The sequence below is a fragment of the Chelonoidis abingdonii genome, chromosome 1 (assembly GCF_003597395.2).
Source record: "Chelonoidis abingdonii isolate Lonesome George chromosome 1, CheloAbing_2.0, whole genome shotgun sequence".
NCBI classification, from domain to species: Eukaryota; Metazoa; Chordata; order Testudines; family Testudinidae; genus Chelonoidis; species Chelonoidis abingdonii.
This window is the reverse complement of record NC_133769.1, coordinates 333,288,263-333,302,205: the sequence shown is the minus strand read 5'-3', so window position 1 is coordinate 333,302,205 and position 13,943 is coordinate 333,288,263. Positions and strand designations below refer to the sequence as shown.

At 38.8% G+C, this 13,943-nt stretch overlaps 1 protein-coding gene across 1 annotated transcript in view; it reads right to left on the bottom strand.

Annotated features, from left to right (window-relative positions):
- XPO4 (exportin 4) overlaps positions 1 to 13,943 on the bottom strand; it is a 178,860-nt gene that overhangs the window by 73,113 nt on the left and 91,804 nt on the right. The window contains exons 5-6 of the mRNA XM_075061666.1: positions 3,571 to 3,687; positions 2,599 to 2,752 (exon numbers count right to left, since the gene is read on the bottom strand). Of these exons, the coding sequence (XP_074917767.1) occupies positions 2,599 to 2,752; positions 3,571 to 3,687 (271 nt within the window). The remainder of the gene's footprint in view (positions 1 to 2,598; positions 2,753 to 3,570; positions 3,688 to 13,943) is intronic.

Below are 13,943 nucleotides of genomic sequence, written 5' to 3'. Positions count from 1 at the left end.
GAGCATGGACGCACAACGCCGAATTACTGTGCCTAGTGTGGCCGCATGAAATCGAAATTATAATATCAGTTTTATAAAACCGATTTTAGCAAATTCGATTTTATCCCGTAGTGTAGACGTGGCCTTAGGCAGTGACTAAAAATAACTTCTTAATTCTTAAGAGATTACACTAAATTATATGACCCTTGAAGATTAAAATTCTGTTTGATTAGTACTGAGTTCATCACATTTTTGCCACTTCTTTTAAAGATACAATAGTCATTTAACTAGATAGAACAGATATCTATTGCAAATTAAACTTCACTCTGTCCTTGACGAACACAGGAATAAGCAACAGTGTACTTTGCCAAAGGAAGTACAAAACACTATGGCAAAATCCACACACAACTGATGATTGCACAAGTCCATTTCTGAGGTCTGCTAACTGTCTGAGAATGAAGAGAACATCTGCTACAAAAATTTTAAAGTTTCATTTAATGCATTTTGATGTATTAAAAGTGCACTCACATTCAGGTCTAACAACTGGAAACCAAATGTCCAAGACCTATGGCCAACTGTCACATTTTTTTAAATTAAAGATTAAGAAATTACACTGGTGGAATTATTTAATGTTTTCTTAATGAAATGTAATTAATTCTGATACTAAATATGTTTTTCATATAAAAATTTAATGCCCAGCAGAGGGAAAAAAAGACAATTCTCTCTTCCATTTGATTATAAAAATACCGTTTACTAGCTACTATATCTTGAAAGTATCCAAGTGACTGAAAATATTGCTAGTACTAATGCAGTGATAAGGCCTGATTATCTATTTCAATTAACACCTATTTACCGGCACAGAACAAGCCATTTGCTGATTACATACATTAGGTCACTAATTTAATTCTCCAATTTTCTTTGCATCAGTGTAGTTGCTCCAATGTAACTGCATCATTTCAAACTCACAGCGTAGATGCACAGCACTCATGTAAATTATGACTTGCACTGGCACAGCATACCCCAGTTTCCAACTGTGGTATTCATCTCCACTAGGGTCTTGTACCGAGGTAAAGATACACCAGTGGGGAAATCCTCAACACAAGACAGCATAAAGGTGTCTCTCTTCTGTGCACACTGTCAAATTGCAACAGGTGATCCCAAAAGATATCCAATATTCTGCAAATCCCAAAATTTCCTAACACAACCTCAGACCATTCAGCAGTTAGCCTTCAAAATCAGTCTTCAAAGCCCTTGGATCAACCTCATCTCTGGATTAACTTCACTGACTTTATCTGAGTTACACCAGGGCTGAATATGGCCCATTAATCCAGCCTGAATTCAGTGGTTTTCAACAGAACTGCAAATGGATGTTCTCTTTTAAATCATGGTACTTTCCCTATAACTTTAGGGGTCATAATATGAACTCAGCCTTCCAGACAAGACCTTAAGAATGTCCACTTTCAAGCATGGAAATCTCACTTTTACTATCTATTGTACGATAAGTACAAACATCCCAGAAATTAGGGCCAAAACAACCCCGACAACATGTTTTGATCACCCACAACCAACAATATTTCTGGGAGTGAAATAAAGTTCTTACAGAGGATTCAGGTATAACGTCTGAGTTTTTTTTGTAGTGTGTGTCATTCGATGCAAATGGATTTGAAAGGATTTAAAACAGCTTTGTGAGTCAGGGATAAAAGTCACCCCTGGCAGTGAAACTTTGCCATTTAACTCTTTGTTGGATAAATGCAAAATGCAGTTTACCATATCTACACTGATTTTCTCTCTCTCTCTCTCTCTATATATAGGCATCTCTATTCCTCTCTTTTCTCATTCCTTCCCCCCTCCCTCCATGCCTCTTCCCTGTATTACAGTCCCTCCCTTCTTCTTTACTCTCTTAATCGCTTCCCCACTTCTTTGGGATCCCAAGATCAGCAACCTGTCACACAGAGGAATGAGGGGCTAAGGGACCATCTTAAGGCAACCTGTAGGTTGTCAGGAGGAAGGGGTAGTGTTATAGGTGCAGTCTGTTCTCCCTGCCTTCTGACAAAGGCTTTTTCTTGGTGGGATCCTAAAATGCTTTCCTCCTGCTCATGGAAAAAATAGTACAGAACTTCTTTTCTAGCTTCCAAAGAAGCCAGAGAGGGGGTAATTCTTCGATGGTGTTAGTTGTACATCACTCTCTCCTTTTCTTGGTGGAGAGAAGTAGGTGACAGATCCACAGTGAGAAGCTTTATAAGAAAAACAAGAGCTCTGATCTATCCCTACTGGTTCTGCCTAGTCTCACATTAAAGCAGTAGATGAAAGTTCCCACTCTGCACCATCCCGACATCTGCCAGACAGTCCAGAAGCCCATAACTAGCTGCTGCTTCTATGAGCTAATTTTAACCTTGTGACAAATACTCACAACTTTAAAGAGAAAACAGCAACAACAACTTGAATATATAGTAAGTAAGAGCAAGTATGGGAGTGACCAGTAGAGTGCATAGCAAGGTCTAAATTACCACCACTTGAAAAAAAAAATTTCTCTAAATGTTACATTTTTCAAAGGCTCCAGTTATCAAGTACAGGTGAAGTTAATTAGCTGAAGCAAAGGTTCAAACATTAAAAGGATATAATTTGGAGGAAGAAAGTTCCAGCTTAAGACCTGATTGGCTAGTGCAAGATAACGCTGAAACACTGAAGACATCTGAGCATTGAGGTTTTCACGTCTGCTGAATTCCTGTAGTACCTCTACTGTTAGCATGAAGATCTGACGAAGGTCATCCTCCTAGTGTAATGAAGAATGCACGTACTATTAATGGAGTCTCCCATTCATGAAGTAAGAAGTTCTTGATCAGGCAAATAGAGAGAAATTATAAAATTAAATTTTATTTACAAAATCTGAGATTCTTGCATTAACTTGGAACATTTCTAACATTTTTAACAGAAACAAGGCCTTTACCTAAACTATGTAACACTTTGAAAAAAAAAGCTTAAATCTTATTCATTATAAATATTAGTCATTATGAGAAAAAACTGGTAATACATTTTTCTAACAACTGGTAGAGGAGGAGGGATTTGGTCTTTGGCATGGAAGAAGCTGATATGCTATTCCACAACAGTAACAGAATTTAAAGCTATGCCTTCACAAAAACGTTTATCCATAGCCAAACAATACATCTGAGACAACCAGACCACACCATCTGCAATAATATTTTTAAATGCATGGCTTTCCTTGGCTTTTAACCAAAGCTATATTTAAGACTATCATAGTTCCAAAGAGTTTTAGTTTTATTTGCTATTGGTAGACAGGGAATTAAGATTCCTATTGCGCATAGATTCATAGATCTACATTCATAAAATGAACAAAAAATGCATTACACTTTTTGAAACAAAATATCCCTAAAATTACTAAAATGTTTACTAAACAAGGAATTAATACATACTTTGTATGTATTTAATATTAATTTATAATATATAGGAGTCTTTTGCACATACCAAAAAGGTTAATGCATTTGTTGGTGCATGAAAGTTTTCCTTTATTAACATTTCTATTTATCAAAAATATAGTTAGCATATGTTACTTTTTTTTTTTTTTTTTTTTACCTGAAATATTCGTTTGCAGTTACCATGGAACTCCATGCTTAGTCCAATGTTGCTGGTTTTACTTGAACTTGAGAACTCACTCAACAAAGCCGTTAAAATGGAACAGGCCAAAGTTTGCTATATAAGAAATAATATAAATGAAAAGTTGTTCAATAAGGTAATACTGCTTAAGATGCAGTTTAAGTTATCTTATTAGAATATTTCTATGGACTTCAATTACTTCAGCCATATTATGACACAAACTAGAGCAGTAGCTCAAGCTTTCCTCAGATTCTGGAGCACTTAAACTAAAGCTCCTTGGATGACCCATCTCTCCCTGTGCAGATTACACACCTTCTCTGAGGGAACTTTAGTAATTGGGTAATATGAAAAGTAATATTACGGTATTAACGCAGGATGAAAACAAATTGCTTTAAGACATTCATGTTTCTGCTTGGTTAGCTCAACCCATTTTCTATACATGCTGTTTAGTTCCTTCTCAGTGCTTAAGGCTTTACATTCATTAGGGATACGTCTACCCTATGGTGCCTATGCTGGCTTACCTATGTCAGCATAGCCCTAGTGTAGATTCGGCCTACACATACAGAAGTTTGTTGGTTTAAAAACACCGTCTCCCTGAATGACGTTAGTTATGTCGACAAAAGCCCTCTTCCATCAACATAGGCCCATCTCCACTGAGGTTTCTGTTGGCATGGGGTGTTTTGCTTTTTACTTCCAAGCTATGCCAACACAGCTTTTAAGTGCATACTAAGCCTACTACTAGCGAAGGTTCAGCTTCCTGTTGCCTCTATTTGTCTAATTCATCCAGGTCACTTAGCAGTTTGCTCTGACTCTCCTTTGTGTTTGTCACTTTCCAATGTTGGTATCTGATCATAATTAAATTTATACCAAAGAGACAGAGAATGAGATATAGCTAGTCAAAAAAGCACCTCCAAAGTCCAAGCTCCCTCTCCCATCTCTGAAAAAAAAAAAAAAGTCCAGAACTGGGACAGAATTGGCAGAAAGTATCACTGCTTGAAGACTGACAGATGATTCCCTACTGAAAGAAGTAGATATTCAAGCCACAATAAAGTACTTTGCCAACTACAGTTCATGACACACAGAAAGCTTGTAGGACTACAGAAAACATATCAGTCATTATATTGAGGAGCTCCCAAAGGCTCTAATCAGATTTGGCCTTGGTTGTTCTTTTCTCACTCAAAATGTAAGACAAGAGTCAGTACTTCAACAGTTTTTAATAGATGAGCTACTTAAAAGAGATGTGTTATCCTAAAATACATGTCAGGGCCACATTCTTCTTTGCTGAAATATGCTGCAAAAACAATTGACTTTTGCAAAAAGCAAGCTTTACTCTTGATACCAAAGTCCATTAATCATCTTTTTCAGTTCTCATTTCCCTTATATTTTACCAGATTGATCACCACACCAGGGGCGGCTCCAGGTACCAAACGCATGCCTGGGGCGGCAAGCCACAGGGGGCAGACTGCCGGTTGCCATGAGGGCAGAAGTCAGGCTGCCTTCAGCGGCATGCCTGCAGGAGGTCCGCTGGTCCTGTGGGCTCGCCGGCAATTCAGCGGTGAGTATGCCGAAGGCGCGGGACTGGCGGACCTCCTGCAGGCATGCTGCCGAAAGTCGCCTGCCTGCCGTGCTTGGGGCAGCAAAATACATAGAGCCGCCCCGGCACCACACACAAAAGGAAAGAAAACATCTTGTACTGGGGAAGTAAATTACATTTCACAAATGTTCAACATATTACACAGGAAACATAACAGACACCTTGTATTAATTAAATGAAAATATTTTTGCTTAATAGATGTACCCAACACAGTTACAACTTCAAAGTTACTGGCCTTACTCCTAGACTGTTTGGAGCCAAGGTGCCACGGATGGACAGAGGGACAGGAATTGTTAAAGGGTCATACATGCCGGCAAGTGTCCAGGGGTTAAATGGAAATATGCACACTACCTCTGAACACCCGAAAGATTAAAGTTGAGATACTATTTATGCAAGCTCATACAACAGCTGAAAGCAGTGCCATCCACCCACCAACTGCAACATCTTTGTTCAGAAATGCCTCTGATGTCAGTACCTTGACCCTACAGACAACCAGTTATCTTAGCCAGTACACATTAAATTAAAATTCTTACTTGCTAAATAAATCCCAGGCAGATCAAGCAAACATGGTTGTTTCATGCATCTTTGCAGACAATTGCCTACAGTACATGAAAAATGTACTTTATGTCAGCTTGCTGTAATTTATTGCTAAATTCTATTTCAGTTCAAAGTAATTCTCAATGTCAATTCTACCTATCTTTTTCACTATTGATAAATTGTGAAGGTTGCATCTTTGCCAGTGTAAAACAAAAAATCAAAACCTCCAATTGCTAGAACAGCAGTGTAGTCTCTCTACTTGTCAACCTTATATTATACAATAATTCAGCTGTCTCCTAAATGATTCAGCAGTTTTAAAAATCTTAAGGCTCTGTGTAGTTACTGCTGGGACTGTAGGGCTGTATTTTTTTAAAATTCAGAATTGAATCAATATGAGAATTAATCAAAACAAGCACTTCCATTTTGAATCAAACAGCAAAACAATGAGAACACTATATAAAAACTAGTTATCTGAAAAAGTTGAAAATAATTCTTAAAGTTTGACTGAGCCACTGTTCTACAGTTAAGGATTTTTCATGCCACTGCAAGATATATTTTTTAAAGAATAATTCAGAGTTGCCAGAGGATGCTATACACTTCTGTATGCTATACTGATAATGCCTATTCCAGACTTCCATAAATACTTGTAGCCTCTAGGAAGCACTGATGCAAAGACAGCTTTAATGGCAATTACTTTAATTCCATATATGATAAGCATGCTATATCGTTTTTGTGATACAACAGCATAAAAATTAAGTCATCTCTGCTTTATCATACAAAGATCTGATAACCCTTCCAATAGATTTACTACATAAAACAACCTAGGACAACTAGAGCAATGATACAAGTTGGCACCATTTACAAAACCAAAATGCAACAGTGTTTGATGGGAGTAAAGAAATAGGAAAGGGGGAGGGGGGGGAGATTTGGTACCTACTGTGGTAATAAAAAACTTCCAAGATTACTCTAACTGAAGGAATGAAGTTACTTTTGCCTTCCTTTTTTTCAGTTTTACTTTGTGCATTTGACAGCACTTTGTGCACTGTCAGTTTCATTGTTTTGTTTGTCAGTTGTGTGCCTGATCTCATGCAGTAGCATGGTGTTTCCCCAAAGGACAGAGCAAGTCTCCAAGAGGTGAGAGATTGGTTTTCTTTTCCTGAACGGGGGAAGTCAGCTTTCTAAAGTTTAGGAAACATTGCATTAGCATGGTCGTTCACTACTCTCCTGTACTGCTCTGGGATAGAGCTCATGCAAGGGCTTGTATACCAGTAACAGCAACAGTTAAGTCTGAAGCTGATATGGCAGCAATCAAACATGAGGGGGTGGGGGAGAGAGCAGCAGCTGACTGGTTGTCCTGAGCAGGTTTGGCATTACACTCAGACCCACCTCAAAAGTCTCCTTCTAAAAGCAGCAGCAGCAAAGAGAAGAGAGAATTATTTCAAAACAAAATTGATTTAAAAAAAAAAGTCAGGACTTACTAATTAATATCAGGAAAACATTTTAAGTTCGTTTTAGGATATTCAAGTTTGTCCCTTTAAACAAACTAGTTTTTAAAAGATGTAACTTGAATAGATCCTATACTATGGACTGTCATTCATAGCATTAGGGCTTGCCCAGACATGGAGTTATTCAAGGAAAACTGTTCCTGAACAACTCCACGCATGGACACACTTTTTCCAGAGTAAGGCAGCCTTGTGCCTGTTTAGCTTAACCCACACTAAACAGGAACACAGCAGCCTTATTCCAAAACAAAACCATCCCAGAGCTATTTGGGAATAGTCATTCCTAAATAACTCCATGTGCACTGTAGATAAGCCTTTAGAAATAAAAAAGGAAACAGCATGCCTGGTGAAGAAGTCCTCCTGTTGGTGTGGTATCCGCACTGAAGTGCTGCAGAGGTGCAGCTGCACCACTGTAGACATACCCTTAGGCGACGTCTGTATTTGGAGCTGGGAAGATGATTCATAGCTTGCACAAACGTCCCTGGGTCGGCACGCTACAAACAGCAGCGTAGCCACGCTAACACAGTAGCAGCTCAGGCTAGCCTCTACAAATATGTACATGCCTAGACCATGTGGGTTCATACTGAGGGCTAGTCTATACTACCGAGTTTTGTTGACAAAACTTATGTTGACACCCAAAAGTCAACAAAACAAAAATTGACAAAGGGTGTTCACGCTTGCTCCCTCTGTTGACAGATCATGTCCAAACTGGGGACACCATCATTGACAGGGTGAGCAATGCACCATGGGTATGTATCCCACAGTGCAGTGTTGTGGAAAAGAATTAATCCCTGTGGCATATTGGGATTCTCTCCGAGTTCTCCTACAGCTCCGTCAGCTGCCGAGAGCAGCATCATGAGTAGCTCTCACTGTGAGCTCTCTGTGATGAGGAATGGGAAAGCAGCACAGCAGTCTGTCTCCCTTCCTCTGCAGGAGCATTCCAATGATTTGCTCTTTCTTTGTTCCCCAAATGGAGCAGCACACAGATACTTCCTGGAGCTTGGAAAGAGGAGGGGTGAATGCCTGCAGGGCAGATAGATCAAAACACTGAGCAATCAGGGTAGGCAGTGTGGGATACTGGTGGAAGCCAGTTCTGTGGACAAAACAATAAGCAGTGTCTATACTGGCTCTTTGTTGACAATAAAGGGAGGGGAAAAGAAAAGTCTTTCATAGGGGTACAAGTTTTTTGTCGTCAAAACTGGGCGTTTATCGCGACAAAAGTCCCATTGTATTGTATATTCTCTTGCTGTTTTGTTGCCAAAAGGCAGTTTTTGGCGACAAAACTTGCCAGTGTAGACAAGCCCTGAGATGGCTAAGCAGCCCATGCTACCCCAGCTACAATGCTATTCTTTTTTTAAAGGTGTGCTCTTAACCCAGGTTTTTTCTTAACCTGGGTTCCCAACCCGAGTTAAGAACATACTTTTTTTCCAGTGTAGATATACCCTAAAAATGCTGTTATTTTCCAAAACAAAAAGTAATGCTATAAAAAACTAAATATATTCATGCATAATATATTACCATTTTCACACAAATGCGTGTGTGTGTGTGGCGGGGGGGAGGAAATCAGTTGAACAATTTTAAAGGGAGCTACATATAGCCACCTCTTCAGCTCATTGAAAGAAGATTACATTTATAAGACCCTTCAAAGGAGTTCACTTGATATATAGTGACAATGACACAATCTTTTGAAAGTTCAGTATTGTAAGCTTACACGTGTATTTTGTACAGAGCGATCTACAAAGCATATCTAGACATGCACACTAGCTGCATTACTTTAAGTCTTAAAAAACCTTATAAAAATTTGAAAACCAAAGTTATTTAGGATCAACCAGTAGAGCACACTGTGCTTAGTCAAAAAAAAAAAATTGTACAGAGTTACAAGATTCTTTTAAAGTAACCACATTTTAGGTTTTTTGGATTTTTCACTTGTAGTAACATAGCACAAAATACAGATAATCAGATTCAAGAATGCCACGTATTAATGGCTAGAAAATGTGAGTAAGTCTGATCATATTAAAAGTCAAGCCTCAATGTTCTAATTTCCCAATAGAGTCATTAACTTCATGTCAGTAAAAGTATACCTCATGAACCTAGCTTGTCTCACTCGGCAGCAATTTCATTAGTTCTGTCACAAGAACATACCCAAACAATAACCCCATCTGACAAAATAAAATACTTCAGAGCCTGGATTGTCTCTTAGAATAGCCTGGCACTTACCCCAGTTAGCTTTATTACCAGTAATAAATTTTTGAAAGGTTGACATACATAAAACACTCAGCTGCTCGAACAGAAGATCAATGAGACTTGTGATAAGAGATTAATTTAGCAATCAGACAACCCTAAAGCATGGCTTTAGACAATTAGATTTTTTTAAAATCTATACACAACACTAAAACAGAGCCACTATATGAAAAATATGCACAGTTTGAACCTTATTTTGCAAAACAGCTTTTGTGGAGTAATCTTCATGATATATGCATACTCTATAAAATGTGACTCATTCCATCCAAAGGAATGTCACTTATACTGAATGTTAAACCCACAATGAACGTTTGTGGGATTTCTCACTTTCGTCTAGGCAGCTCACTGAGTAAGTGAACTGATTTATTTGAGGATACAAAATGCATGAAAGGAAGAACAGTTCAATTATGGGTTAGGGAAACATAGGAGTTAGCACATAACTGTCTAAATCATAGAAGCTGACCCTGACAAAGCAGAATTAATTGTACAGCAAAACTGTTGTATATCAGTCTTGGACTTCAGTGTGTGGAAACATTCATGATGAAAGGCACTTGGTTTAAGTTAGTCATATTCATCTTGCCACAAATTCTAAATCATCAAACTAAAGAAGAGATCCCATTTGGGAAATCTCAATATCTTATTATTTTTCCTTTTGTATTCTAGATAATTGAACTTCAATGAATTTAACAGCACAAGGCATTTATTCCCTTCACAGGTAGAACATGAAACTAATCCTGTTATCTTAAATAATTTTCAGTTACTCTTATTGAATTATAGGGCTTCAGTTTTCTTCCCCTCTCCCACAATGGAATCTCTATTGTCAATGTTGCCAATGTTTCAGGGCCACAGGAAGTATGCGATAAAAGTGATTCTTCAGGGATATTAACTAGTATAGAGGCAAGTAGTTGATAGAGTAGAAAAGGGGCATTCGGGCAGAAATAGTTGTGTCGTTCCTGGCTAACAAACTTTCATGAGTATAAGTCAAAAAGTTGTTTTAGACCAAGTGAGACTTCAAAAGTAAGACTTCTCTCGCAAGACAGTTCTACAGTGAGAAGGGACAACGTTCCCGCTCCCTCCCCAGCGTTCCTCAGACAAAACTACTACATTTACTAATATCATCTTCAGATCATCTACGCATAACAGAACTGACTTTCTTCAACAGTTTCTGTCCAAAGCGCTCTGTTTACAGCTGGACCTTCTGATGTTCCAACAGTTATGCAAACAAAATGAAGCCTTACAGTTACATCAGGGAACAAAGTTAACAAAACAAAACCACACAGCTTGTCACTGGTATCAGATATTCATTTGAGGCCAACTGTTGTATACACTCAAATTCTAGTTTTGGCAGATCATGTTCATGGCACGTGTGCTTAACTTCTCAAACCTGCTTCCTCATCTTCCCAGAGGACTTATGCTATCCCCAACACATGCTGCAGCCGATACATCCATTCTATCTAATATACTACTTAACTGTTATACATCCATGCCTCTTAGTTTTTAATGCCACACTTATCACTGTAGTTATTTAAGCACCTAACATCTAACTGCAAACTCTGAATAGCAAGAACCAAGAAACTCTTCAGCCACTGTTATTTATCTTTCTTCAGAGTGTTTCATACTGTGTTGTCTGATGAACAGTGAGTCACATATCACTCAGTGGGTCTGAATGAAGATGAACTGATTCTTACCTAGAGATCTTTCATAGCTCCTGCTCAGATGGTTTAATTATAAGTCTGCTAAAAACTAAATGAATTAAAGGCAAAGCACATTCATTTATTTAGGCAATTTCCATTTAGCTGATTTTTACTTATCCTTGTGGAAAACTCAGGTCTCTGTATACTCATAATGAAAAATAAGAAATTAATTGAACTGTGCACTATATTATATGATGCCTCACCACACTGAATGAACCTTCAGTTTAATCAGTGATTATACAAGCCTTGTAAATTTTTGTGATTATTTTATCCTCACCAATGCTTACAAGAAATAAAAAAGCCAGCTGGAGTTTCTCTTGAGGAACTTGGCACAGCTCAAACAATTTCATACTCTGAGGGCAATGAAAATTTTACTATATGAATTACATTCTGCAGTCATCTAATTCAACTACACCAGGAAGCCCAGGATGGAATAGAAAGAAATGTGGCACTTTGAAGGTCTCATGGAACCAAAAACGGAACTAGATTGTTGCTATGTAAAATTAAAAAGGTCATAGAAGAGTTCTTAAACTAAAGGCTGAGGGAAAGCTGACAGGTGCAGAGGAGCACATGGTTTGGACGGACACATCCCTTAGGGAAAGATTTATTAAAGGGGATATTCTATATCCTAGTAAAGAGGAGAGGTTATAAGCTGACAAAGTGCAGATAGGAAATGAAGAGAAAACAGTGAAACAGTTACATCACATAAAGGCAGACAACTAAATACTGACAAATTTTATAAGTGCTAATATACAAATGCAAGAAGTCTAAATGTGAAGATGGGTGAACCCGAGTGCCTGGTATTAAGCGAGGATACTGTGACAAATTTCCTCCTCTACCTTGGTGGGTCCTGCGCTTATTGGCGGATTTGTTCACCTCAGTGATCTTCCCCTCTTGTGGAACCCACAGTCTGGGTCAGCTCCTCCTGTGTCTGATCAGCAGTTGGGAGGTTTGGGGGGAACCCGGGCCCACTCTCTACTCCAGGTTCCAGCCCAGGGCCCTGTGGATCGCAGCTGTCTACAGTGCCTCCTGTAACAGCTGTATGACAGCTACAACTCCCTGGGCTACTTCCCCATGGCCTCCTCCAAACACCTTCTTTATCCTCACCACAGGACCTTCCTCCTGGTGTCTGAAAAAGCTTGTCCTCCTCAATCCTCCAGCAGTAAACTCTCTCACTCTCAGCTCCTTGCCTTCTTGCTCCCAGCTCCTCACACACGCTCCTTCTCCTCTGGCTCCTCCTTGCCTGACTGGAGTGAGCTCCTTTTTAAACCCAGGTGCCCTGATTAGCCTGCCTTGATTGGCTGCAGGTGTTCTAATTAAAGTAGCTTTCTCTACTGCCTTCTAGAAAGATCTTAATTGGCTCCAGGTGCCTTGATTAACCTGGAGCAACTGCCTATTAGTACCAGGGTACTAGGGATTTGTTTAGCCTGGGGCTAACATACCTGTTTCTCAGTACTTTACTGTAGCCATCTGGCCTTGCCCCATCACAATACTTATATAATAGGCATCACAGAAACTCAGCGGAATGATGATAAATCAACAGGACACGGTAATACTAGGGTACAAAATATATAGGAATGACAGAGCAGGTCACATTGATGGGAAGTGGCACTATATGTGAAAGAAAGCATGGAGTCAAATTAAGTAAAAATCTTAAATGAATCAAAGAATATCACAGAATCTGTATGGATAGAAATTCCATGCTTGACTAATAAGAGTATGGCAGCAGGAATATACTACCAATCACTTGACCAAGGTGGTCACAGTAACTGTGAAATGCTCAGGGAGATTAGGCTACAAAAACAGAAAACCCAATAATAATGAGGGACTTCAATTATCTGCATATTCATTGGGAACATGTGACCTCAGGATGGGATGCAGAGATAAAATTTTGAGACACCATCAACGACTGCTTCTTAGAGAAGATAGTCATGAAATCCATAAGGGGAGCGGCAATTCTTGATTTAGTCCTAAATTATGCACAGGATAAGGTCCAAGAGGTGAATATAGTGAATTGCTTGGTAAAAGCGACGACAACATAATTAAACTTAACATCTTTCCAAGGGAGAAAAATACCAAAGAAACCCACCACAGTAACATTTAACTTCAAAAAGAAAACTACACAAAAACGAGGAGGCTAGTTGCATGGAAATTAAAAAGAACATTCACAAGAGTGAAATGCCTGTGAACTGTATGGAAACTTCTTAAAAAACACAATCACTGAGGTTCAACTTATGTAAACCTCAAATAAAAAAAAAACAGTACGAAAACAAAAAACAAAACAAAAAAAACACGACCATGGCTAATCAACAGAGTAAAAGAGGCGGTTAGAGACAAAAAGACATCTTTTAAGAATTAGAAGTCAGATTCTACTGAGGAAAACAGAAAGGAGCCTAAACTTTGGTAAATCAAGAATAAAAGTATAATTAAGCAGGCCAAAAACATTTTTTCTGAAGAGCAATGACCAAATGACAAAAATTAACAGCAATTTTTTTTTTTAAAGGATGTCAGAAGCAGGAAGACTGCCAAACAATCAGTGGGGTCATTGTATGACTGAGGTGCTAAAGGAGCACTCAAGGAAGACAAGGCCACTGCAGAGAAGCTAAATTGATTCTTTGCATCCATCTTCACTCACTGCAGAGGATGTGATGGAGATTCCCACACCTCAGATTTAGGTGACAAATCTGAGGAAAACACGGTTACTCACCTTTGTAACTATTGTTCTTCGAGATGTGTTGCTTATATCCATTCCAGTAGGTGTGTATGCGCCGCGCGTGCACGTTC